The sequence below is a fragment of the Lepisosteus platostomus genome, chromosome 2 (assembly GCF_059453375.1).
Source record: "Lepisosteus platostomus isolate fLepPlt1 chromosome 2, fLepPlt1.hap1, whole genome shotgun sequence".
NCBI lineage: Eukaryota > Metazoa > Chordata > Actinopteri > Semionotiformes > Lepisosteidae > Lepisosteus > Lepisosteus platostomus.
This window is the reverse complement of record NC_142612.1, coordinates 71,214,030-71,241,388: the sequence shown is the minus strand read 5'-3', so window position 1 is coordinate 71,241,388 and position 27,359 is coordinate 71,214,030. Positions and strand designations below refer to the sequence as shown.

Below are 27,359 nucleotides of genomic sequence, written 5' to 3'. Positions count from 1 at the left end.
CCAATGGCTGGTGCTGGTTATAATTACCTCTACTTTTCAGAATCGGCACAACTATGTTGAAGTATCATAATTACTGTACATGCCTTTTTCACTTTAGACATTCATATCAGTGATAAGGTAAAAATACAGTCTGTCTTTAACTTCACCTTGAAGAGGTTTTAACATTATTTAAGACTATGACTAAATGCTATCTTTTGTGGAAAAAACTGAAAAGATTAATTAAGGCATTTCCTCATTGTTCCATTTCACATTGAATGTAAGCTGTCTAATACTATACCTTATTTCAATTAAAGCTGTGCTGTGACACTAAAATACAATGTACCCTACTTTGGGCTTAGTGGGGACATATACATGGAGATAAATGAGTAACAGCTTTAGTAGTAGATCTAATAAACCCAACATATGTCTGCCTGTATTGAGGATCAGCTAAACGATGAAACAGTGGAGTCTTAAACAAATATGACATACTTCCATCACATATGGTGAGTTCTGTTCAAACGTTTTTAATAAACATTTCCAAACCTTTATCTTCTACAAAGAGAAATTTAATACAGTATGTTTTAGAGAGCGAGCATTTTTACCATTACAAAAAACAAAACTGACGAAAACTGTGACTACAATTCATTTTGTGGTCCAATATGCTAGCAATATTCTTAAACTCGATTTATGCAATGAAAATTATATGCTACATGGAATAATGTATTATTTGGTACAGTCAATATTTGTCAACAGTTTTGAGTGATTCCTGCATAAGTATAAGAAATAGGTCAAATGCAACATTTTCTAAATTACTCTGGAAAAAAAGTTAAACTGAGTATTTGCCCTATGGAAATTATTCTTAATAGTTTTTGCTGTTTCATCCAGGCATCAGGAATTCCTTGCATGAAAGAACACATTGTTCCCATATGTCCCTTTGCATTTGGAATGGGGTGCATAACTATTAAATATTAAAACTTCAAATAGATTCTTTGCAACTAGCTAAAAAAGTTAATTTACACTTTACACATTATTTCTTTTATTCTCCTTTCCTCTCCAGCTTTAATTCCCTGTTATACATAAACCAAAAATAAAAAGCATTCAAGGCAAGATATGGAAGGCTGAGTGTGGTTAGACACTTTAATTGGATAAAAGAACAAGATTAAAGAAGTCTTAACTTGGTTCCATAAATAATTGATTTCTAATGTATTTGTAGCAGCAGCGACGAACAGTATGAAGCAGTTGTTTAGGAATGAGGGCATTATTGCTCGACTATGCTGAGTAGCAGGACGGATGTCCTGTGTTTTCTTCTTCATTTTTCACTGGATAGTTGAACACTAAGGTCTATAAAGCACACTCATTTTATTATCTACTGGCTGGTTAACTTGAAAACAAACACATTAATTAAATCAATTATAAACAGAAGTTTTCCTGCAAGGACTAATTATTATTTTGGATTTAAATATGCCCCGATTTTAAAACGGCAGATTCTTCTCTGACACATCCACCTGTCAGAGCCATTCATCTGTGACAGGTGCAAGTGCCAAGGAGTCTTAAAGTGACTGGGGGAGCAGTGTAGTTTTCACTGGGGTCTCTGCAAGTCACCCTCAAACCATCCTGGCTGTTTAAGAAGACACCAAGATGACCCTGGTCAGCCCAAAAGCCCACACTACAGTGGTGATGTTCACTGCATACATATTTCCTTAGGAACTGCTGCCTTAATCAAAAACAATTAATAATGAGACAGGCTGCCCTCTGACACATCTGCTCATAAAAGAGAGGCTTCAGCAACCCAGAGCCTATCCCAGAAGCACAGGGCACAAGGCAGAACAACACCCTGGGCAAGACGTCAGTCTACTGCAGGGCGAGATGTGCACGTGTAAACACTGCACACAGGGGTAATCCAGAGACACCAATTAACCTAGCTAAGATGCTTACAGAAGGTGGGGAAAAAATAGGAGCACCCAGGGAAAACCCATATGAACACCCTAGTCCAGAATCGAAACCATGACCCAAGAATTGTGAGGCGGCAGCACTAACAACCATACAACATAGATGACCCATTAACACAGACCCATCAAAATGAAAAAAAAAATGAAAAGGGAACAATCTTAATGGCTCAGGAGAGAAATGAAAAAATATAGAGCACTAATGGATATCTTTTTTCAAAGCACATTATTTTAGAAGTCAGATTAAACCATTGATAATTGATTAAAAAAATCAATTAATAAAGGGAAAAATGCGTTAAATACTACTATTATACAGCATACTCTGGAACCTACTGTAATTGTTAAATTAGGAACACAGTGGGGGCAGTTGCAAACAATAATTTTGTCATGTGCTAGAAACAGACACATATGACTTGTATATTAACAAATGAATCCAATACAAAAACATCTGCTGAGCAAACAGCTGTAACAACAGCTCAGTATATGGTGAAATAAAATAGTAACAAGCAGGATGTGGCCATTATGTAAGTTCACACAATAACAAAGTTACTGTATATGACACACTATCTGGAACAAGCAGCATGTGGCCATTATGTAAGTTCAAGCAACAACAAAGATACTGTAAATGATACACTAAGTGGTACTGGAGGACAATGCATATTGTATACTTTCAGAAGAAAAAACAAAACAGGACATAAAAACACTTCGCTTGAAGAAAAAGGCACAAATAGAAGATTCATGTGAGATATCTCTAGTCTTCATGTAAGAAAATCCGCCTTGGATTAAAAACAAACAAAAATATAAAACGGGATAAAATTCACTTTGTATCTTCTTGTAACACAGATATGTAAAATATCAGGACCCACCTCGACTCCATCTCCAAAACATTCAAAATCTTATTTAATTTTGTACATGAATTATTGACATAAATGATAGCATAGGTCATAAAAAGTTAAATAGTACAGGATGAACCCACCAAAGTGCATTAAGCATGCCCCTGCAGGCTAAACCGCTACAAGTCTCTATTAATACACAGCTTGTTTTCCGATTTCAATCCATGTATTTTGTTCTTTAAAGATCCACTTCTATACAGACATACTGTATCATTTTCTGGATTGTGCAATGCAAAAGATGACAAAGGGAGCTGCTGCCATCTTGTTTTCTGAGTATCTGTTCTATAAGACTCTCCTTTAATGCCATCCCCAATGTCAAGGAGTAACGATCAGCAGCACTGCCAAACCAAAGGTGGAAGGGAGCGTGGAGCCGTGTGCCACGAAGCAATAGTTCTAAACCATGAGGACTTCCAGTAAGGAAAGGATCACGGGGATATGGGTTACATGTTTCAGAAATGAGTTGTCAGAAGCGACATGGGCATGTGTGCCGGGGGAAGAGGAGTGAGGGTAAGAATGGAAGGGGAATCGGAGAACTGCAGGGTACAGCACATACTATATTTCCCCAGGACAGTCACGCACACACAGATGACACAGAGCAACATGTGCGTCAAAAGAGCTGCAGCTGGGCTTCCATGGCAGCTGAGTGTGCAAGGCTCACTGGAGATGTCTCAGTGAGGCACATTAGCAAGGAGCTTCTGGGCTCACCTCGTGCGAACCTCGGCAGAACGGGGCTGGCATGCTGATGTGAGGCAAGAGACTAGAAAGCATAGAGACACAGGTCAAGCGGCACACAGAGATAATTGGGTTGAATTGCACACTGACAACAATGCCCAAAAAACATGATAAAGGGAGAGCACAGTGGATACAATCACTGTGAATGACTGCATTACCCAATCACCATCTCCTGCCGTCAAATTGCACTATCCCTTTTCTGCCTAAATGTACACTCAAACAGAGCTACTGTGGTTCCAAAAGTGTGCCGGCTTCTCTAAAAGAAATGACCACAGAGATCATGCAACAGACATTCCACATCACGATACTTATAAGATTCAAGCACAAAAAAAATGCATTTTACACACATTTCTTTGGTAACTCGCTGTAAAATCTCTACAAATTACTTGATTTAATTGAAACCCCATGCTGCAACACATTTATCAAACCTTACAAAAATACGGCCATCAGCATTAGCATACACTTGGATAACCATATATCTGCCTTTCAGCACCCTTTCTGGCAAATATATTTTTTATTTAAATTAAGTGATAATGCAAGATTTCAATAAAAGACCTTGGCAAACTCTTTATTAAAGTTTGGTGCAAAGGATTTTTAACAGCGTTTGTGCAGATGATGCAAAAGACACTATGACTCAATACCATTCATACTGTAATACAATGTCAGGAAGAGCTGCCTGTCTCTTAACAGTACAGTATATACAACAACAAAGGCATTTCCCAGACTGAATTCTCCCTCTTGTAGGCAATAATTGGGAACTTGAGCTCTGTGTGTATTGCTCAACAGAAAACCTCAGCATTTGATTTCAGTCGATCAATGCACAATTTATGATTCACGCAATTATGCGACCTTGAAAAACTCATGAACAAAAAAAAATGCAAAAGAGAGGGAAGCGCTTAGGAAAATAAAATTTCATTTTTTTAAAAACTGAACTGCAACACATTACAATTTAATCAGAATGTAGTGAATGCATACACTGGACAGTATAAAAAGAACAGCATTGAATATACTGATTTCTATTACAGAGAATGCAAAAAAAAATTGTCACCTAAGAAAAGCTAGGTTTGCATTGTGGTGGTAACTATCTCACCCATTCAGACTAAAAACGGATTTTCATTCCTGGTGTCTGGTCATAGCTGTCCTTTCTCAAGTAAAGTGGTATATTTTCTTGGCTTCTGGTTTCAATTATGACTGAATGAACTGCAACTAGAGGTTCTGGGACTAAAATACAACGACTTATATATTTTTTTCAAATACTGTTTTGGTTCCACATGGCCATAGCGAAAACTACACACAGCTTTCCCAGATTCCTATTATGTTTTCTTTACAGTCAAGAAACAGCTTCACTCTTTTAAAGGCTACTGATTCATAATACAATTATTGGAACTTAATTACATTAGCATTTACAATTTAAAATAAAGAAAAAAAGAGAATGATACAACTTCTGAATTACTGTACTTCCAGGAAAATGTATCTCTTCAATACATGTTTAATACAACAGCTACTTGTGTTTGAGCTATAGTGCACAGAGTTATCAGAAAACAGTAATGACAACAACAAAAATAAAAACTCTAGCCAAAATCAATGTCAAAAACACTCCATTGGGAGTTTACATCCACATCTTCTGTGAAATTCTGATACCAGATCACAACAGCACAGAACGAAATTCTGGTTCACATGAAACAGACTAGTCTGTATAAGGATTGAGTGTCAGTGTATCTAATTCAGACTGAACCATTGTACACTTCAGCAGTAAACATTCAGTTTATTCTGATTGAAACTCCATTTTAATTGAATAAAGGGATATATGTATAGTGTTCATGTGCTGCAAAAAGAGCTGACCTGTACAGAGGTTATTACTGCTGAACAAAACTCCAGGCATTCTGCCTGTGATGACACACAGCAAGTGGGAATGGATTTAAAAGCAAACTCCTTAAGAGTTTGCTGAAGGCAATGGCATTATATGCAAATACATTCATCCAAAAGTATTTAGGACAGCGAACAAAGCTGTCTAATGAAAATCCTATTAATATATTAAATTGTAAAGCTTTTATTCATTTTAAAGAAACAGATACCTGAATGCAAATACAGCTCAAAGTGAGCTTAAACTTTTTCAAGCTGCCCTGACCTATTTAATCTTTGTTACGTCATATGGACATTCTAGTTGAAATGTATGTCTGTACATGTGCCAAGACTCTTCATAAAGATTTCATGAGAAATGTCATATAAATTATGTGGGCACTTCCCGCAAATACTGTGGAAAAACTGTGACAAGCTACTTGTTTGTTCCTATCACAGCATACAAGAAACCCCAGAGAGGGGAAATCTAGTCCCCAGACTATGGTGCCATGTGCCAACATTTTTTAAAGGAATGCCACCCCATGTGTTTTTAATACCTGAATCACTTTAACTGTGAGCCATAGTATTTCCAACACTCCTCACTTCCACAGATGTACTGTAAAATCCTCCCTCAGATAATGTACTGAACATGCCTGATGGATATGGCTTCAAAAAGTTTTTTTTTCCATTTCGCAAAGGCCGATAAAGGCTTTAAATATGAAAAATAAATTCCTTCACTACCCAACCCTATTTCCTAGTATTGCTTTATTTTAAGTTTTATTTTCCTTATTTGTATAGAAATATATGTCAATTTTTGTACCTGCTCATAGTACAGATGCATTTATAACAAAGTAATTAAACCTTATCTGGTCACTGAAATTTTTAACTATAAAAATACTTTTTTTTCTGTTTGAGATTAAAGTTGTTACATAAATGTAAGAAATTCTTATGTTTGTGAATATTATTAAACATTATTATCATCATCCTTAGTGCATGAAATAGCCTCAGGTATTATTATAAAGTTCAGACTCATAAAAATGAATAGAACTATTGTGGCTTCTAATTAGAAGCTCATCAAAGATGTTAGCAAAGCTAATAAAGTCTTTTCTATGAGGACAGATAAAGTCCAGTTGAAAGAGATCATGAAATAGCTCTGATTAATCTTATTAATTAATAGCCCCTGGTTCCCGAAAAAAAAGAAAATAATTAAAAAAAAAAACTTTTGGTGTTCTTATTTTCTATAGCTTATTTAATTCTTTTAATCTGACACATGAAATGATAAAAACAGATAATGTGTAAATTAGTCACTGGGGAATATATGTACTGCTGTAATGCTTGAGTGAACACCATCATTCTATTAAAAAGATCAGAGTCAACTAATTTTACTGCATGAAAATGTATTCCTACAGAATCCCTTCATCCTGTGAGCATGGCTGGGCCCGTGAAGTAGTGAGTCCTCACAAAAAACAGATCTGTACTGTACATCCTCTCCCTCTGTCCAGCTTGGGGATTTACTGTTCCAATGCTTGACATGATGTTATTACAGACAATGCCCTGACACCTTCGTTTACATATGACTGATTTAGCATGTTTTCTGGCCTACTTTTGCTGCCTGAGGCACAAAAATATTTGTGTGCCAGCATAGTGAAAGCAGAAGCATGCACAGTATGGCTTTGTCTCTGACAAATGTCTTCTGAAAGGAGAGCAGGAAAGCTTTAGAAGCTAGAGAAGCAAAATACCACAGCTGCAGCACTGAATACTGCCTATGGTTACTTTTGCTGTTGTGTGAAAAACTGAAAGAGTCATTTTGTTACAGACACAACTTGTACTGCCTTTAAAAATACCAATCATTTGAGTGTTGAACTTTACAGGCTGTAAACCCTTTATAAATTATTAATATTGATACATAAAGATCAAAATAGCCATAGATGTACTGTAAGTTAATTTGATCTTAGTAATAAAACCCCAGACTATGACTATACCCCGTTGCAATGATTAATAAGCTTATGACGGTTTATAACACCATTAATAACATCTTAACAGACTGTGTGTAGAAGTTTGTTAGCAGAATCTGTGACCAAGTGTTTTATATCTTTTGTTACTTTTTAAGATACACTAAAGTAGAGTATATCTTATTTCCTGTCATTCTTTTGAATATATAATCCACATTTTAATGGGAATCCAACCTCTAACCATGGAGAGGATTGGGGCATCCAGGTTATAATTTAGCTTAATAAGATTCTAGGTCAGAAAAGACAATGACACACTCGTGAAACCTACTTTGGAAAATTATATAACATGAATAAAAAGCACGATGTTTTTATCAACAGCTGATTTTAATTGACACGTTGGGAACAATGAGAAAGGCAACAAATACTACTACTTGCAGGGCTCATTTGATGAATTTTAAATGTTATTTAATATATTTAGACAAATGCAAGCTTCAAAAGTTCTCTAAACATGTATCAGTATGCCTATCAAAATACACAAAAACTTGCTTAGTGACAAAAATTGTGAAATGTTAAAATATTAAGGAAAGTGACAGTTGCCAGAAATGGATCTAATAAAGGCAATGAAGAGGAGGATGAGGAGAAATTTAGAGTATGGTGAAGTATTTGGTTGTAAACTGTATGCAGCCCGGTCCGCAGTAGCTGAGAAGAAAGAATTTCAGGTATTCTGATTTATGTCTGGTTCTTACAGTGTATAACAGTTTGGATCTTTGGTTTCTGAATCATGTTTAATATGTGGGTACATAAGGACTTTTAGGAATGTCTGACAAACAACAACTCTGATAAGAGAGAGTTTCCAGAACAAATGCCATTTTGACCAGGCAGAAAAGTCATGTTCAGATAAAATACATTTTTAAAGGAATATGTCAATATATGGCTCCCCTTTGCTTTTGTCTACATTGTGTGTGGCCACAATAATGGAAAGTGATGTTATGACTGCTGTGGTTGGAATAGTTCCATTATTTATTTGAAAGTTAGGAGAAGAAGCTTCTTTTACAAAAAAATCCACTGTCTAGTTCTTGTAAGATCATTTCTTACTTCTGCAAAAGTGGAATAAACACCTGCTTTCACCTCTTCTCTGAAAAGGCTAGTCAAACAAAAAAATCGCATACTGTACTGTAAAAATACCACTGAAATTACTAGAAGCTGGGTCTCTTTCCAGCCTTCTCTTATTCACATCCTTATTTCAATAAGCTGAAATCCCAGTATGGTCAAAGAGAAAAACAATGAGTATTGTGTGCACAATAGTGGGAAATAGCAGCTGTAAATACACATAAACTGATTTAACTTCACCATGCTATTTGAAATACTATGTCAAATAGTTCAGTTAGACATTTTTTCCAGTAAAAATTCATTTAAGAATATTTAAAAAGTTATTTTTTTTAATTGGTCTTGATTACAGTCATCCACAACAACCCTTTGCTGTCACTTTGTACCTTCACACAGTTGCTGTAATACACATACAGTTCTCATTAGAGCCTGGAGCTTGTAATAATTTAAAACACCCTGTTAGGTTGTTTGGGTTAACAAATCAGTGTAAAAGTATAAATTAATATGAGGTTTAATCTTGTTTGTTTTTATCAGCACATAAATTAGAACACATACTGTAAACCTGAGTATCATTTAACAAATCTTGACTGCCTATCTGAAATTGTGAAGTAAAAAAAAATCAAGATTTGTGGCTTAGGCAAAACAGAGCTACTCCTTTGCTTTTCTACAAAAGTGTCTGTAGCCTGAACGTAAATCTGTACCACATTGAATCCTTATGAGAACTTCTTCATGGTACAGCTCAAATGCAGTTCAATCATGAAAAAAACATTTTATGCATTTGTAGGTTTTTTCATAATCTGCCACTACTGACTATTTTAACTTTACCTGTAGAAAAAAAGGATAAATATATTACTGTACGCAGCATTACAATGTGACTGGTTTGCCACAAAACCAACTGAACACTTTTAGATATCTTTTCCTTTACACAGATCTGCTAAGACTTGCAACCATCAAATGTTGGCAGTGTCCTTTCTAGCCTTAAAGGCCTAATCTCAGCAAGCCTAAAGTATTTTTGAGATCTTCAGGTGTCACTCCTAGCAACATGATCCATCACCACAAACAACTCAATCAGGGGTGTCTTATCCTTGTCCTGGAGGGCCAGTGTGTCAGCAGGTTTTCATTCCAAGTCAGATGTTAATGTTAATTTTGTGTCTTAATTGGACTAATTTAACATCTTCTCCCAGCTCTTCAGGTGCTGTTGAAGAGACCTAAAAAACCTGTTGACCCACAAGCCCTCCAGACCAGAATTAACCACCCACGATCTACATCTTGCCTTGAGCTAGGTTAATAAAAGTATTTAACAATATAATTTTAGAATTTAAAGGAATTTAATTAATAGGCAAAAGTCACAGCAATATGAGGACAATGTAGTGTGTGGTTTGCAAGAAAACCCTCTTTCTGAATGAAGACGTTGAGACGAGTTTGTCTGTGTATGCTGTCAGCTAGTCCAATATCCATGACCTGGAGGTCCTGATAGAGAACCTCTGCTGTATCACAGTTAGCAGAGCTGCAGGAATTAGTTGGCATGTGGTACAAGGAAACTGTGTGCACACCACGTGTAGGTGGCCAGGAGGCTTCAGACCAGTGAGGGAGAGAGAACTGGGTTATCTTACGCTGCAGCTGCAAGGTCATGCACAACACAGAGGGGTATCATCCTCAGATCTTGCTTTGTCCAACCACCCCCTGGCCTTTCACGAGGGGAGAGATCTAAGTACTGATAGCCTAACAGAAACGGAAGGACCAAGGATCCCACTCCCAAAATAAAAGGGAGGTAGTGATAGTGGGAGACACATTTATTAGAGTCACAGAGAGTGTAATGTGTATAGGAGTGATAATTGCCTGTCAGGTGCCCAGTCTGAGGTCCCCCCTGAGCGGGTGGACAGGCATGTTTGGTCTGTTTAGGAACAAATAGTAGGGCCTTCTGGAACAAATCAGATCTGTATAGCACGACAGGTTGCATACGAACCAGAAGGACATTGACATATTGGGGAATTTTATGCCTACAGGAGTATTTAAACTAGAACTGGGGTCACAGAGCTCACAAAAGAACAATTCTTTATGGATCAGAACAGCTCTGGACAGACAGGGTCACCTAGGGGACTATTTCACACTCAGCAGTTAAATTAGGGTACAGGGTAAAACCTGGAAACTAGGCAGGAATTCACTCTGGACTCTTTAAAGACAGCTACAGTAGATGGATTTTTTCATTTAAATCCTGAACTGAGCAAGATGGGTCAAATTGTGTCCTCTTCTTTGATTTTTTCTTATGTTCATATCCAGTAACACTGGCTTGAATCTTGACACACAAAGTGGATTCATATACAGTACAGTAGGTCTCAGATATACAATTAATAAATTACATCTATCTTTCTTTCTTTAATGGACCTAAAGACATTGATTATTCTTTGATTTTTTCTTTACTTAACTAAGGGACTGCATTGATGTTGACTGATAATATTTTAATTCACTTCCCAGAAAGTTGACTGCACTGCAGAGTATGGTAGGTCATTTTGATGGGAGTGTGCTGCAAAATTAATCAGAATGTGTACAGTACTAGAGCTGAGAGGTATAATTTCTGAGGATAGTATCTCAGAAAACTCTAATAACTTTTAAGGATTACAGCAGACTACAATATTAAGACATGCACTGGCACATTTCAAACTTATAGTACACTAGTTCAATGTGCCATTGCTTCTGTAGGAAGAGGAATGTAAATATTTTAATGTACTACATATCACTTACTGGAATGATGCCAGAAACATGGCAGTATTTTATCCTAAAAACCTAAAGTAAACGAAATCTAGATCCACTTAACCCTGACACACGATGGAGTGGAGTCAAACACTTTTACACTTAAATTCCAACGTCACATACTGTATGTAATGTGAGAATGACTTCCTTTTGTTAAACGATGCTTAGTCTGCAAATTTTGTTTAACCTTAGCCATTATTTATGTTATTGTGCTTGTTGGTCTGACTTTATTTTAAAGTATGTGTCGCACTGTGATTTTATGCTGCCTGTTTAAACACTGTATGGGCAACCAAGTGTGAACTTTCTCCAGTTGATTAATCTTGTTAACCTAACGTTTTGCTTGCCCAACTGCTGTATTTATAAATCTACAAGAACAATACATTGGTGTACTTAGAATCAGCATTCCTCAGATACAAAAAGAAATCTGTCATTCTGAGGTGGTAATCTATATTGGTTTGCAACAAAAGTGATTCTATACAATATATACTGTACATATATGACAATTCCAGGTTTGCACATCTGGCTCTTTTTTGCGAATCCAAATAACCAATCAATTTAACATTTTACTGCATTAAGGTATTTTCTTACCAAAGTACTCCTCAGATGGAGGGTTGTCCATGTCATACAGCATCTTCTTGGTCAGGCGTTCAAGCTCATCCTCAGGTCTTCCAGCAGCGTTGCCGGGAGGGGGTGTCATCCCAGGAGCAGGAACCACTGGGCCGCCCTGAAACACAGCAGCATCAGACTCTTAAAAACGAGTGCAGAATGAGCTCACTGCAAAGCAATGCATTCTGGTGACACACATGGGAAACTGGAAACTAGAAACTAGGTCCAGAGCAGGTATCTGGTAAATAGAGATTCTCCAAGGGGGCAGAAAAAGAGAGACGAAACGTCTTGAACAAATGCCAATTTGATTCTCTAAAGATGAACCAGCATCTTGAGATGGGGAATGACCTGGGAAATCCCCACGAATCAGTATATTAATTGAGTATTTGCTTGTGATGTCTCTCAATGCTAGGATTTACTCATCTTTGCTATCCCGTGCAAGTCTGCATTGAGTCTCCATGTTTCCAGGATATGTGAAATGCAGAGCAATTTGGAAATGTAATATATTGTATCAGTAAGGAAAAGCAATATGGGTGCTTGGCTTTAGATGCAAAGGCATTTTTGACAACTCAGGACAATCAAGTGCATGTAAACATTTTGTAATTGTCTTTTTCAGAAACAACACAGGTGTTACTGAAATTATTTGCCAGGATATGAAAATCATTTGGTTAAGAAAATATTTACAGTAGTGCTGCAGATGAATCATTCAGTGAACATTAAGTGATTCATCGTCTTTTTTTACTACATATAAAACCTTCGCTTAGATCAGCACCAACATGCTTTATGAATTGCTGTGCATGCTATTTCAGAAAGAAGTGATCATTCTGATAGTCATTCATTTCCAAAGAACAAGATGGTAAAAATAAAACCTAATACCTTTGTTTTAAGAGTATCTTGGCTTCTATATTTACAAGTCAACTATTACAAAACAGGACCAAGTAAATGCCTAAAATAAAATATTTTAATAATTAACTGGAGTTAGTTATCCATGTGCTATCAATATACATTTTATTTATTTTGCATTCTGAAAAAAAGGAGAATGTTTTCTGCAGATCTCATGATAGTATCATATTATTTGTATTGATAATGATAACAACAACAAGAATGATAGTTTTTCAAGAAACTGAAAGACCTGTGCAATAGCACACATCATATGCTTAAGTATAAGAAGAAAAAGCTCAACAAATTAAATAGTAAATCTTAACACATTAAAAGTGATAGTTTTATGATACTAACAATCTATCATGCCATTATTTTTATAACAAAAATGAAACCAAAATATATATATATTTTCCAAGAACCAGCTTTCAGTTATATTTGTGTGAGAGTGCATGCATAAAGTTTTTTTATGGTAGATCTCATAACGGAAGACAATTTCAGATATTCAGATGGTTTTAAAGATAGTCACACACGACCTAAAAAACTTCTTGTGATATTTTGATTATTACATAAAACCTCACAGTGATACTTCTACTTCCTTCCTTGAAATACTGCATCACCCCTATCAGCCTGTCCCACTGATTCTATTAATGTTCACTGTGTGGTGAATCGGACATGTTGTGCTTAACGCCTGTGTCAGTGAAGCATATAGCAGGAAATAACCCTTGAGCTGTTTCAATACAATCCAGTCGCACAGGTGGCTCTTAGAAACAGCTGCACAGATGCAGCTTGTACAGGAAACAAGAGACCAGTGGGGTCACCAGTCAAAAAGATACAGTGAGAATGTTAACAGGCATTTTCGAAAAATAGAATTTGAAGAATTTGCCATTTTCAGAGATAATGTTTTAATCCATTGGGGACCCTATATTTTATAACCATTTGAACTGGCCAGTGGTTCTTTTAATTTTGTATTTGAATGGAGATAGACAGATACATTTAAATTACCTATTGAGGTTAAATTAAAATGTCATTCTGTAAACTAGTTTATAAATTTCAAACATGTACAGTATATGTAAGTTGCAATATGATGTTGTATGTTTTCTTATCAGGGCATAAAGTAACATACTATAAATGTTCATCTGATGCACGTTTTGTGGAACTATCCTTTACCAGAAAGGTGAATATTTTATCTGTCTAGTATGATAACAGGGACCTTGTATACTTTTTCTGGTATTTAGCTTTCTTTACCTTGAAATGAAACAGCTTCAGATATTTTTTGTAATTATGACTTGGGATGCTCCCCAATAAGTAAAAATAATTTAATTTTCAAGGAGAAAGCTTTACACTTTTAATTGCATTTGAATTTAATGAATTACCAGTGCAAAATATGTTTAAGTATAATTTAGCATCGGTTCAGTGACTTTTTGATATACTGTATGTAGAAAAATAAAATATTGAGAAAATATTGGGAATGCAACAATTACAGAATTAGAAAAAAAATATCGCAAAGTATTTAAAGTATTTGTAGTTTTTCAACAGCTATATAGCAGTATAGCAACAGCAATGTTGCCAGACATATATTTTGTATAATTTGGAGATCAAAGTTCTAATACAAAAGTGTGCCTTTTCCATCAATTACTTCACTGTGCATAGAGATTTCAAAAGGGAATGATACAGTTATTTTCATTATTACAATCATTGAAGTGCTTCAAAATGAAAAAAAAAACAACAATTTAGGATCTATGGATTTGGGTGAATTCAGAACAAGACTCAGATAAGACAATTTTCACAACCTTGTCTCCAAAACTTCAATACATTCTGTAAACAACATGTAAAAACAAAACATCTGACTAGCCTGCAACTGTAAAGATGATCGTAAACACAGTAAACTAGTCACGAGTAAATGTAACAGTAATTGAAGGAATGATGGAATGATGTGCCCTGAATACAGATCAGAAGGAAGAAAAACTGTCAACACATTGGCTTTATAAAGTTCTGTAGTGTTGACATTATGGGACATTTTATAATGTGTGTTCAATCTCCTGTTGAATTGTTTCATTTGCAGCGAAAGCAATGGCACATGACATAAACATTCTGTTTAGATACAGTAGTACGCTATCAAAAAGTGAGTCACACTAACTCTTTCTTTATCATTAGAGTAATGGGGGGCCCAGATTCCTGTGACATGCAAAGTATATTAGAAGAGCTTAGTCACATGCCTTTCTGGTCTAATATGTATCCAGTATCAGCAACAGTAACAGTACTTCAGCAACAGTAGATATACTAAAGTGAAAAAAATGTTGTTGTTTTTTATTGTACCAGCAGTGTTCACAAAGTCCTTCTAATAATAGTTCAGTTTTTAAATAGTATAACCTGATAAAAGCATTGGAAAGCTGCACTTTACTTCCACCATTATACAGGACATCAAAGCACAGTTTCCTCGTCCTATTTTATTTAGATATAGAGGCTTTTTTCAAAAACCATAACAAAATGCTACAGTGTATATTTATCTAAATCCTTTTGTTAAGCCTGTTATTTAATTTGTTATTCAGTTTCTGCTCCTCCAAAAGTAAACGACAGAAGCATTACAAGATGCATGACAGAACTATTTGAAAAGCTCTAGTTAAAGCTTTTTTCCCCAAAAATTTCAAACAAAAGGATTTTTAACAAAAAAAAAAGATTAAAGATAAATATTCTTATCTACACACAATCAAAGTTTTGCTCTTCAGAAAGAGAGTCTTTAGACTGCATGCCAGGCCACACTATCATAACTTTGAAAACTGATGAAATGTCTACATTACAGCAAACTAATTCTGCCTTTAAACTCCATTTGTGCATTTCCTACTAGCTGCCATTAACTGTGATGCCTGTTGGAAACCATAAAGCACACCACATGTCTTTTGTGATAGCACAGAATAATTTTTCACACTAGTAAGTAAAACAGACTACTGGCTTTTTTAGCTAGTGTTCTACTACCCTGTTTTTGTGTGTCCGCACAAAGGACAATAGAGGTTAATTTGTAATTACTTTTTAAAATAATTATAGATATTAAAAAGGAAAGTTTTGAGTAAACTGCCCTTTGTTTTAATATACAAGAGAAACCCTTAAGCTGTTTCTTTTTGAATAACGAAAGGCTGTCAGCACAGAACAACTTGTTTACTACATTTGCACTACATTTTTCCCAACACTTTAGATGAGATGGAGCTTCAGCCATAGAGTACTGCTTTCTCTCTCACTACCAGTGCTCCCTGTGGTTTGTTGCTGCTTCTCTTGAATACAAGGTGTTCATACAGCAACAAAATGTTGAGGACCCTCTACCAAAGAGCTTTCAGCTTTTGCTCCCATCAGTTTGAACCAAAACTGCAGTGTTTCCATCGGTAAAATACAGCAAATTGGAATCGCTAGACTGTCAGGCCCATTTCGGTCACCTGCTAACTCTGAAGGAGAAAGCTACCAGCGTTGTGCTACAAACACAACATGCAAGGAAAATCTTGCACTGTTACATTTCTCTTCAACAATGAATCCAAACAACATACTTTCAAATAACAATATGCAGATAAAAAAGTAGAAAAAAGAAGTAATTGGAATTAACAACATGAAAGCTTACTTCCGATGCTTGTACTTTCGAAACTTTTGACAACTTCTCATTTTCCAGTTGTAGCCTTAGATGCAGATGGATATACAATACTGTGCCTTTTGACAAAATGTATTATGTACAACAGAGCTTTCAGAGCTTATTTAATAGTCTGCTGGTAAGTTCTGAAAGCCAGAGTTCCTCTTGTTTTGTGACATTTTATTTTCTTGTAGTTCCTGTAAAAAATGAGAAACCCTCTGGAACTATCTGCTAGACATGAATGTTCTCAAAGGACAGGAAAAGATTATATATTTTCTTTATTTCTGAATTTACAGTTTAGTAGTATAAACATTATACCCCCTGTCAGCCCAAACTCTTCAATTACTAAAATCTGCAATTCTCATTTTAGAGTTTATATGCCTTTGCTCCCCCTGTAGGGTGAAAAGTAATGAAAGAAGACCTGTTTTCATATCGAAGGTGCTTCCAGAGATTTGCAAATACTGGACCTTAAGTTATCAGGAGACATGAGAAATGTGAGAAGAAAAACAAAGAGAGCTTAGGAGAGCTTTACTTATGTGTATGAGTGTTCCATACAAGAAATGCTCCTAATCCATACCCCTTTAATTGTGCATGCTTCCCTGCACTGTGCTGCATGTTTACTGGGGGAAAACTTACTAAAAAGTGCTCTACTTTTTACTTTCTCAAAAACAGCTGTTACTTACACACAGTGCTCAAGCAGAGCATTATAATAAATCACTTGCAAGCACATTTCGTGAGATTAAATGAACCTTGAAATAAATGCTCTTTATGTACAATGCAACAATATTCTCCAGAAAAAAGAGTACTGTAGTCAGCAAGGTTACCGCAAAGCCACTCTCTTATTCCAGCCTAAAACACTTTAATATGTTTCAGAACACTGGGTTTGATTTTAAATATTTTTCACAGTTGTAAATCTATATAGAACCAACAGGGTTTTATCTTTGCTGATTAAAAAATGTAGGCAATAGAACTTCAGAAATTTGGAATTTATTTCAAATGGGGGAAATCCTTAATGCCAATTATTTAAATCTAGGAAAGTAAATGATAAACCAGTGACCTAACAAATGAGATGCACGAGAGGCACTAAAAGTCCACAAAATCTTTCCTTTACAGCACAAATCACAAAGACGTCTTTCTGGGTTTAAAAGGGATACAAAATTTCAGACAACATTTTGGGTCTAATGTCGTTTTTGCATTTCTTATGGAAATGCGAGCCAAGGGTTAGTTTTTCTCCTTTGAATTCAACTTCAATTGGTTTAGAAGAAAAGTTTAAGATTCATAAAATAAAACTGATGTGTTTGCATTTGGTAAAAACAAAGGCAATTTCCGCATTAAAAGAAGAACGCTATTTGGGATTTATGTCTTGCGCTTCCAGCTCATTTAACTACAACATAACAACATCTCTTATCTTGCCTGTCTGTCCTGCACATGGTAAACCTTCTAAATTTGTATTTGCAATCATCATACCCCATCAGAGAAAATCTACAGAAACGCAAGCTGGAGTGTTTAGTACGCAGTGCAGTGTACCTGTTAGTGAGCTGGTCTGAGGTGCTCCTTAAGTGGCACACAGCAGGAAGCAAGCCAGTTGAACAATATATGGAGGAATCAATAAAACCTGTAACCCAATAAATTGTTCTGTGCAATTAAATATGGTCTTTTCAATGAAAGAGTGAGGCAAAAACTGGTAACACTACGAGAAAGCTAACACTATGGCTTAAAACAGTGTTTCCAAGTTTCAGAACTCTCTCACCACTTAAATTAATTTCAAATAAAATGACTCCTACAGAAAAATTAAGCTGTGGAAAAACTCTGGTTTAAAATGAAATACTTTGGCTATTGTGAAAATTATCTTATTGAGAAAGAGCAAGAATTTTAAACTACAGCACAACATTCAAGTGTTACAGCAACAAAGATCAGCAAAACGCCAGTCACCTTCATCTGGAAAAAACACATATAGTCCCCCCCAAAAATTAAAGACATCTTCTTTTCCTTAAAAAGTTTCCATGTGTCACCCAAACAAGTTTGTTTTGCTTTCAATACACGTGTTTCTGATTTGTAGGCTAAAGTGTTTATCAACACACAGTACTAAGGCAGAAATGACTGAAAAGCTACAAACCCCATGCTGCCTTGATTACATTCTAAATGATTGCATTATTTGGAACAAACACATCCTCAAATTCAAGCCAAGGTCAGCCCTCAGAATAATCTAGAAATCATCCAAAAGTGAGGCCACAAAATACTAACTTTCTCTCTAGTAAGTACAGTATAGTTTCTATCTTAAATACATTAATTGAAAACTCTCTGCAATGAAAGGGCAAAATACATTGAATTTTAAGGCATTAAAAACAACAGTTCTTTGCAGTCACTATACACTTTGACATAAAAGGACTTGGTAGTGGTATTTTTAGCATAGTACAGAATGCACTGGAAACTTCATTCTAAATGGCTTGTCTCCAGACAATTTTATGTAGACAGTATGCAACTCCTTATTTACGTGTATGAGCTTGGACAAATGGTTGATAGTGTATGTCCTTCTTCCCTGCAGAACATTTGAAAAGGAGACGAGGAGAGAAATGTTCACGCCATAATCCTGCTGGTCACTAAATGCTGTAGTATTGAACTATATTTCAGTTCTTCACTTAATTTGAGGCTAGCCCTTCATGTATATAATTAAGGGAAATAAAGTTCTGTTCTCCACATACTGGTGTGTTTCAGCTTTTCAGTAACCTCACACTACAACATTTTGGAAAACCGGGATGCAGCTGAGAGTGTACTTAATTAACAAACTGCCAAAAAATAACTGAAAACGGTCAAGTAACTTGGCAGTTCCTACTGAAAACAATGCACACATGTTCATGGCAATGCATGTCCTGTATATAAATCAGAGTTGAAATATTTACAACTCAATAAATCACCATAAAAACTCTCTGTTCTGTATTCAAAAAAACATTTTGGTGATATAACATCAGTACTCAAATTACCTTGGTATGTTTGGAATCAAGCGATTGCCCATTTAGGTCAAAATTCTGGTGGTTTATATCAGGGATGCAATATTTAAAATCACATCTAGGACCCCAAGAACCAAGCCTGAGAACGAATTCATTAGACAAAACCATGCATTTGCCAAGCAAACAATTATAGTCATAGAATGGTTATGAGTGTACAACCTTAAAAGCTTACTATCAAAATAATCCCTGTAATACATGGAGAAATTATATAACATACAGTACATGCTTTTTAATTAAAATGCAATGCTTTTGTGATTTTTTACTTCATTCAAAAGTCATGAACTAAAATACATATAAATTCTCATGGAGTATGCAAGGGTTGCTTCTGAAAGACCATGGCTAGTTTTAGACAGTTCATCTATAAGGAATGGTAAAGCTACTGCATAAAATGACAGGATGCTTTAAGATTAATCTGCCAGAAGGTGTAGCTGTTAAGCAGAGATTTTAAAGTCTACAGTTTACAAGAGAAACAGCCTGAGGAAGTAAGCATGCACATACAACACGAGAGAAAAAAAACTGTGTGTAACAGCACTATCTTTATGACCAACCATGTCTTAAACCTATGAAACCCTCCTGTATCACTTTGGCAGGAACAAGGCTACTGATATTAAACATATTCGTTGTCATTTCATCAAATACAATTGGAAACAGAATAAGAACATATGTTTGTAAATTTCCTAAATTCTTAAGATTCGCTGAGAAAAATGAGAAAGAATAGTTCTAATATTAAGAAAAACAGAATGACACCACATCAATTTCACTGTGGTGTTTACTAAAAAAATGTATCTAGGGCCTTTGAACATAAGGGACTTTAACAGCTTTTTTCTTGTGCGTTTAGTTCTCATCCAGCCACAGAACACAACGCCAGTCTTCACATCTGTTATTGCTTACTTCACTTACAATACAGAACTTACTACTTTTTTTATCAGTTATCAAAGGGTCAGTGGCACAACTTCTTTTTATATTCACTTAACCTGCAAATACTTATTGTATGAATGTAATTATACTGTATGTAGGAAGTTAATGGAAAGAAAACCAGCTTCCTTTATGCTAGATTTTAATTTAACATAATGCAATATTTGTGTAAATTTGCCATTAAATCAAATTAGGATAAACAATGTTCACAATATGTAATATGTGCATATGAAGCAAATATAATCTTTACTAAAAGTTTTAAATCTGCAAATTCAGCCTATACAAAAGACAAAACAAATTAAACAACTATTGAACTGTTTATGTGAGACTAGCCTGTGTGATCTAGATATTGGAACTACAGTACAGGACACTGCAAATTACATGATTTTATCACTGAAAATTGAAATTATTTTAAATTGAAGGCTGTTTACATGTTATCTTGACCACAGAAGACAAGGTAATTTGCTCTGTCACAAACATGAAATCATGTGAACAAATTGTTTGGCTTGTTAAGGTAATTTTCTGCACCTAAATTAACTTAGCTTGCAAAGGTTTTGAATAATTAGAGAATCATGCCTTTTCCATTTTTCTTTCATATTAACAATCTGTTCTCTTCTTTGTTTTTTTTTTGCTTTGAATGTGTAGATTAGGTTGCATATATAATGGATATTAACTGCTACTTCATGATTGCAAGCTTTAAAACAATAAATCTGAAAACGATGCAAGGGTCTGAATTCTTTGCAAGGCACTTCAAGATGCACAAACACCAGTCTCACTATACAGTATCTGCAGAGAAGTTATGATAATTCTGTAGACATACTGTAGCACCATAGCTTACTCCTGCACAGTGTATAGTGCCTCATACCCTTTGAGACACCACAAGACTCCAACAATTTTGTTGGAGAATGCTTCTTCAAGTGTGACACTTCTGAAACGTTGGGTTTTATTTTCTTGTCTTTACAGCATGGAATGAACCTTTACTTGTTTCTTTGCATCCTACACATGATGACGCAGCTACCTACAGTACTTAAACGATTAACTATACAAGATTTGTTTAGCTTCCCTTCTTGTTCCTGAGCATTGCAGGATAATCACACTCTTGGCACGACCAGTTCAAAATCAATTAATTACTTCTGACTTCTATCTTGCTTAAGTCAGTATTTATTTGTTTAAAAATGGGTGCTTGCAGTCAATGCAGACACTCATCTTCTACAATGAAAGAAGCAAAAGTTAGATAAGTTATTTGCACTCAGTCCTCCTATTAAGTTAGACAGCAGCAAGTAATTGAAAACAGTGGCTTAACAAACAGCAACACTACCAAGAAGATGTTAAAAAATTAAATCAACCAAAACATGATTAGAGTGACTTAAATGCATTAAAGATCATAAGTAAATGCACCGTCACTGCCACATTCGGGCGAAAGAAAAACAGCAACAAGGACGGCAGTCAAAACTTTCCATTTTCTGTGACGACCAAGAGAAATTCTGCGACGTCAAATTAAATTGCACTTTAAAGTACAAACCCCCTCAGCGTAACCACGGTTACTTGGGTAGAGAGTACAGACTGTACCTTAGAGCCCTCTCTCCACCGAGAAATTGAATCTGTACTTATGTTACATTAAAATGCAAAGCCGTTTCCCCATCCTGATTTCAATAAGAAGTAATTTGCCTCAAAACGTTACTGAGGTCTCATTAGTGTTGTTTTATTTGCTAATTCTGTCTTTGCTAGCAAACAGCAGCAGTATGCATTCAAATGCTTCTTAAATAAACCAAAACAACACAAACTACAGCCCTTTGTAATCCTTTCCTCACACTTTACAAACAAGTAGGGCCATGTTAACCATGTGCTTTCCATCCCACTAAAGCAATGAGTAAATTAACTAATAAAAACCCTGTTTAAACATATAAACAACCTAAACAAGTCAATGGTGAACTGGCAGGAGGTCCATGACTGTAAACTACCTGTGGCTGCAAAATACATTTATTTTTGTCTGGGAAATGAAATCTGCTAACAAGACGTCTAAACAGGTAATTTAATCTCTAAATTGATATGGCAATGAAATGTTTTGTGGTTCACCAAAGTGCAGTTTCTCATCCAAGGTACTGTATAAGTCATGTAATGACTAAAAAACACATGCTGTAGTGACATTTAGAGGTATAAAATGTGCCTTTGATGAGCTCCTTGTGGGATCCAGATAACAAGTAACTGAGCTAAAACTTGAACTTGAACTTATTGCCATATGTAACCAGTACATGTACTGGTACAATGGAATTCTTACTTACAGAAAGTCTCTCGATTGTTAAAACACAAAGTGCAGACAGTGCATGAAGACAATATACAAACAAACAGTAGATAATGTACAAGTAAACAAGTAAACAGTTCCAATGTAAACAATGCATGTAGGGGTGTAACCCCGGTGTCCTGGCCAAATTTCCCCATTGGCCTTTACCAATCATGGCCTCCTAATAATCCCCCTCTATGAATTGGCTACATTACTCTGCTCTCCTCCCCACTGATAGCTGATATGTGGTGAGCGTTCTGGCGCACTATGGCTGCCATTGCATCATCCAGGTGGATGCTGCACATTGGTGGTGGTGGAGGGGAGTCCCCATTACCTGTAAAGCGCTTTGAGTGGAGTGTCCAGAAAAGCACTATATAAGTGTAAGTAATTATTATTATTATTATTATTATTATTATTATTATTATTATTATTATTATTATTATTAATGCAGACATGTAAATGATGCCTGCAGATGTGCAAAAAATAAAATGACAATGAGGTAGATGGCGTAGGTGTGGTCCGAGGGGCATGGCCAAATGTGTTCACCAATCGCACTACTTGTGGGTAGAAGCTATTGGAGAATCTAGTGGTAAGTGTCCGTATGTCTTGTATCTCTTGCCTGAGGGCAGTGTGGTGAAGAGCTCATGCCCAGGGTGGTGACTGTCCTCTGTGATGGCCAGAATTCTACCACGGCAGTGGTCCTCGTATAACAACTCCTCGCATTTATATGACTCTTTTCATCCTGAAGGATCCCAAAGTGCTTAACGTGTTTCATTTACACTCAAGCGCCACATTAGAACCAAATCAGGTAGAGAAACAGAACTAAAGGGAATATTTACGGAGGCCATATTGCGCGAACCCAGAATGGAACTTGGCCAGGATACTGCTCTTATGAACAGTGCTAATGACCAGATATTGAGGACATCAGTTCCACAGTTGCTTTCAACGAACCGATGGCATGTCTTACTATACTGTGTTCCTCATTACCATACTGGGGTGTTTGTTTGAAAATTCTCATACAAAGGGAAGAATGGCACCTACTGGTCACCAATACCACTTACAGCAGCAACTGGGTTTTCTTTGGAGGTCTCCCACCCTAGGTCTGGCCAGGCCCAGGCTTATTTAGCCACCAAAATCATAAAAAACAAAAATGACTGGTTGGCATAAGATTGGCATAAGTCACATTCATTTGGCAAAACAAGGACATCATACTGTGGCCTACCGATATTTACATTCTTCTCATATCAATGCATTATAACACAATACCTGTTTATATTTCCCTACGGGATTAATAAAGTATTCTCTATCCACCTATATCAGCAATATCCAACAAAACAAGATTGGCTAGTAACAGTTTTTTGCAGGTGTGTTGCAAGATGGTAATCCACCCATACCTAGATTCAGGAGAAGCAGATGTGGGTGTGGCTGTCAAATCAGTCAAGCAAAATTTAGGAGGTACTTAAATGTATTACTATGTTGTAGAAGCTAGACTCACACATTACTTAGTTAAAGAATGTCAGAGGCCACTGAAATGCAGTCTGTAGTACAATGGCCTTGCAGTACAACATTTGTAAACCTCCTAAATTGAACCAGCTTTAGAGCTACCCTTGCCCAAATATTGTGCTGAATAAGGAGGAAGGGACTGTACCTAAACCATCATCTTGCATATTAGGCTTTTTACACCATGCCTTTTCTGGTATTGCACAATAATCAGCCAGCAGAAGAAAACGGTCCTAGAGACAATCTCGCTTATAGAGTATCAATAAGTTTAACGTTCCCTGAGAGGATAACAAAAAAGTTGTAACTACTGGTAATATTTTCAGATATTTTAATAAATAAGGATCACAGGATACCCCATTTGTAGACATTTTACCAACTCTGGATTTAAAACTTAAAATCCATTATTTATTAACATTTACTCAATATAAAGGCCCTCATTACTTAAAACATGTCTGAGAAAAAAGTGGCTTTCTGAAGTTTCAGCAAGACAACACTTAATAAGCAAAGAAACACAGTACAGGGTGCACTGTATAACAACAAGCAGGTGATTCATTTGGGATCAGTTCAGGTTCAATATTTGTGATTTTGGCTAAAAACACCTTTTGTTTAATGAAAGAAGTTAAGAGTCCAATTCCATACATAAATCAAAAAAGGAGAGAAAATGTAGAACACTGCTTCTTTTCAACATTGAAACACTCTCTTCTCCTTCGCAGTAAGGATTAGCGTATAAAGAGTGAAAAACATCACCTTTCACTAATAATGACAAATTTTCAATAAAGATGAACATTGAAAAAGTCAAGTGAATCGATAATAAAAAGAAAAAAACATTTATGCTTGAGCTAGAAATATTCTGTGCTTTCACAATTATTCCACAAAAGGAGTGTGTTTTTATCCTTAAAATATGCAAAGAAATGAAGCAGAAAAAAAATGTAAAAAGAGATGGAAACTTGTAATACTTCCTTTGTTTCAAGAAAGGCGACTACAGAATTTAGGTAATGCATGTTCTGACTTTGTTTACAAGAGAACTGACAACATTAATGTTTAACGGCACTTTATAAGGATGTACTAGCAAAGCAGTTTCTTTTCTTACAGCTCAAAAAAAACGTAACTTTGCAGTACCCAAGCAAATTTAAATTAATCACATTTAATTAAGGAATCACATAAAACATGTTCATGATTAAGCTTTAAACTTTCCTATAATTAGCAACCCCATCACAATTTTCAAATGAATTTTTTTAAAAACCCTTTACTTCAAAAAACATTTCATGTCAGAAAATCTGCACCTCTTTGGTTATAATGGCTAAGCTCCAATTGACAAATTGCGTGCAACATTTATTTAATAAAGTAATCACCACAAACCTGTGTTTGAGAGATTAAAATTTAATTAGATGTCAACGCGCCTTATACAGTTCTTTGATAAATGATAATCATGTCATCACATTGATTCTTGTGTGGCCCACATTTTAACTCCATCAAAAGACGTCTTTTTTTTTTTCACAGACAACCATTGTCACTTCCACCCCTATTTGAGTGTTCAAGCTTATTAAGTTCATTAATAGAGTCACTCCTGATTATGTAAAAAAAAACACATCTGAGGCATGCTTCCAAGTTAAGTCACTCAGAAAATATGATGAAGAGGATGGGCAGCAGCCAACGACACACACACTCAAATCTAAAAACTTCATTATTGACCCGCTTTAAAGGAGCTGCCAACAAAGCAAAGATGGATTTCAGACAGAAACATTCTTACAATTCAGCTGGTTAAGTCTACATTGTTGCTCATTTCTATTACACTCTGATGTAACGTTCATGAGATTAGTGGGTTAATTATACACATCATTTTTTTTAATTTATTGAATTAGGTAGGATTTTAGTGATCACATTATTCATCTTATCTGTACTTGAGTCCTGACACAGTTAGTCAATGCGCAGACCAAAACAAAAAACAGCTGCATAGCAGGAGGTTTAATGTGAACAGGAGAAGGCAACATGGACATGGGCATGCCTGTGTCAGAAGAAGAACACTATCACAAAGCTGGGAATTTAAGAACAACAAAAATACTACAAGCACAGTAAATGATTTATAGAATTAAAATAGATGGCAATAGGATTCTAGGGGATAACCAACATGAATTTACCAAAGGTAGGAGTTGCATAATTAATGTAGTAGAGTCCACGAACAGTAGAATCATAATTTTATTTGCCAAGCACTTTTCATGTACAAAGAATTTACTCTGGTGTACTTGCTTCTGTAAAAAACATTCTGCATATATTGTACAGTGCCATACACAACAAGACAATAGACATCATTAAGACAGTGCACATATACAGTACAGTAACTAAGAATTCTGGTTAAGCAAAAAGACAGTCCTAAGAATGAATCTGTTCAATTACCAAGTGGCTCTGGTTTTCACAGACAGGTATTGTCTTCCAGAGGGAAGTTTATGAAACAGGGTGGAAACCCAGGGTGAAACCTGGGTGTTAGGCGTCATCAGCAATCTTTGACAGCCAATGACCCTTTCCACAGAGTGAACAACATACTGTAGTTTGCCTTTGGAGAAGTCAGTTACAAAATAAGTCAGAATGCTCTCAACAGCGGCACTGTAAAACTGTATTAAAATGAAGACAGGAAGTAATTTTCAGTTAGTGCTAAAAGTACATTCTCTGCAGTGCTTGCTTTGTGAACTGGTGATATCCATGTCCCATCTAACCATATTAGAGACCATAATTCCCCAAAACTTAAAGGACCTGACCACACTCACAGCCATAACATGGATACCCAGGGAGACAGGTTTTTGAGAATATTTCCAGAAATTAACCACAATTTCCACTGTTTGACAGGTATCAGTCTTCTAATTAAGAGAATTAAGATTAAGATTTTCAAAGATTAAAAAATATTAAAATAAATAATAGATTAATAAATAAATCTTCTGTAGTGAAGCAACAAAACAGCCTTACAATGTCAGGATGCATAAAAGTGTAGAATTTAAATCAAGAGCTGATAACATTGTACAATGCAATAGCAAGAAGTCACTTATAATATTGTGCACAGTTTTGGTTAAGGCACTGCTGCTTTAAAATCACTATAAAGAAAAGCAAGCGGGTTTGTTCCCGGGCTCAAAGGAATGTCCTTTCTGACAGGCAAAAAGAACTGAATCATTTTGGTTTTGATGTGAGAAGACTACAATAGGACCCAAGAAAATTATTCAGAGCCCCCAAAGGCACTGGCAAAGTGAACTTTACAACTTCTTCAAAATTAACAGCGAAACAAGAACCAGAGAGCACAAATGAAAACCAAGGGGAACTACTTTTAAAACTGAGAAAAGGAGCAGGGAACGATCCACTTAGCTATGTTGTT

The 27,359-nt window shown here is 35.8% G+C and overlaps 1 protein-coding gene across 3 annotated transcripts in view; it reads right to left on the bottom strand.

Annotated features, from left to right (window-relative positions):
- lpp (LIM domain containing preferred translocation partner in lipoma) overlaps window positions 1-27,359 on the bottom strand; it is a 197,329-nt gene that overhangs the window by 27,282 nt on the left and 142,688 nt on the right. For all 3 annotated transcript variants that reach the window (XM_088616675.1, XM_088616676.1, XM_088616677.1), the window contains one exon: window positions 11,788-11,923. In XM_088616675.1, the coding sequence (XP_088472801.1) occupies window positions 11,788-11,923 (136 nt within the window). The remainder of the gene's footprint in view (window positions 1-11,787; window positions 11,924-27,359) is intronic.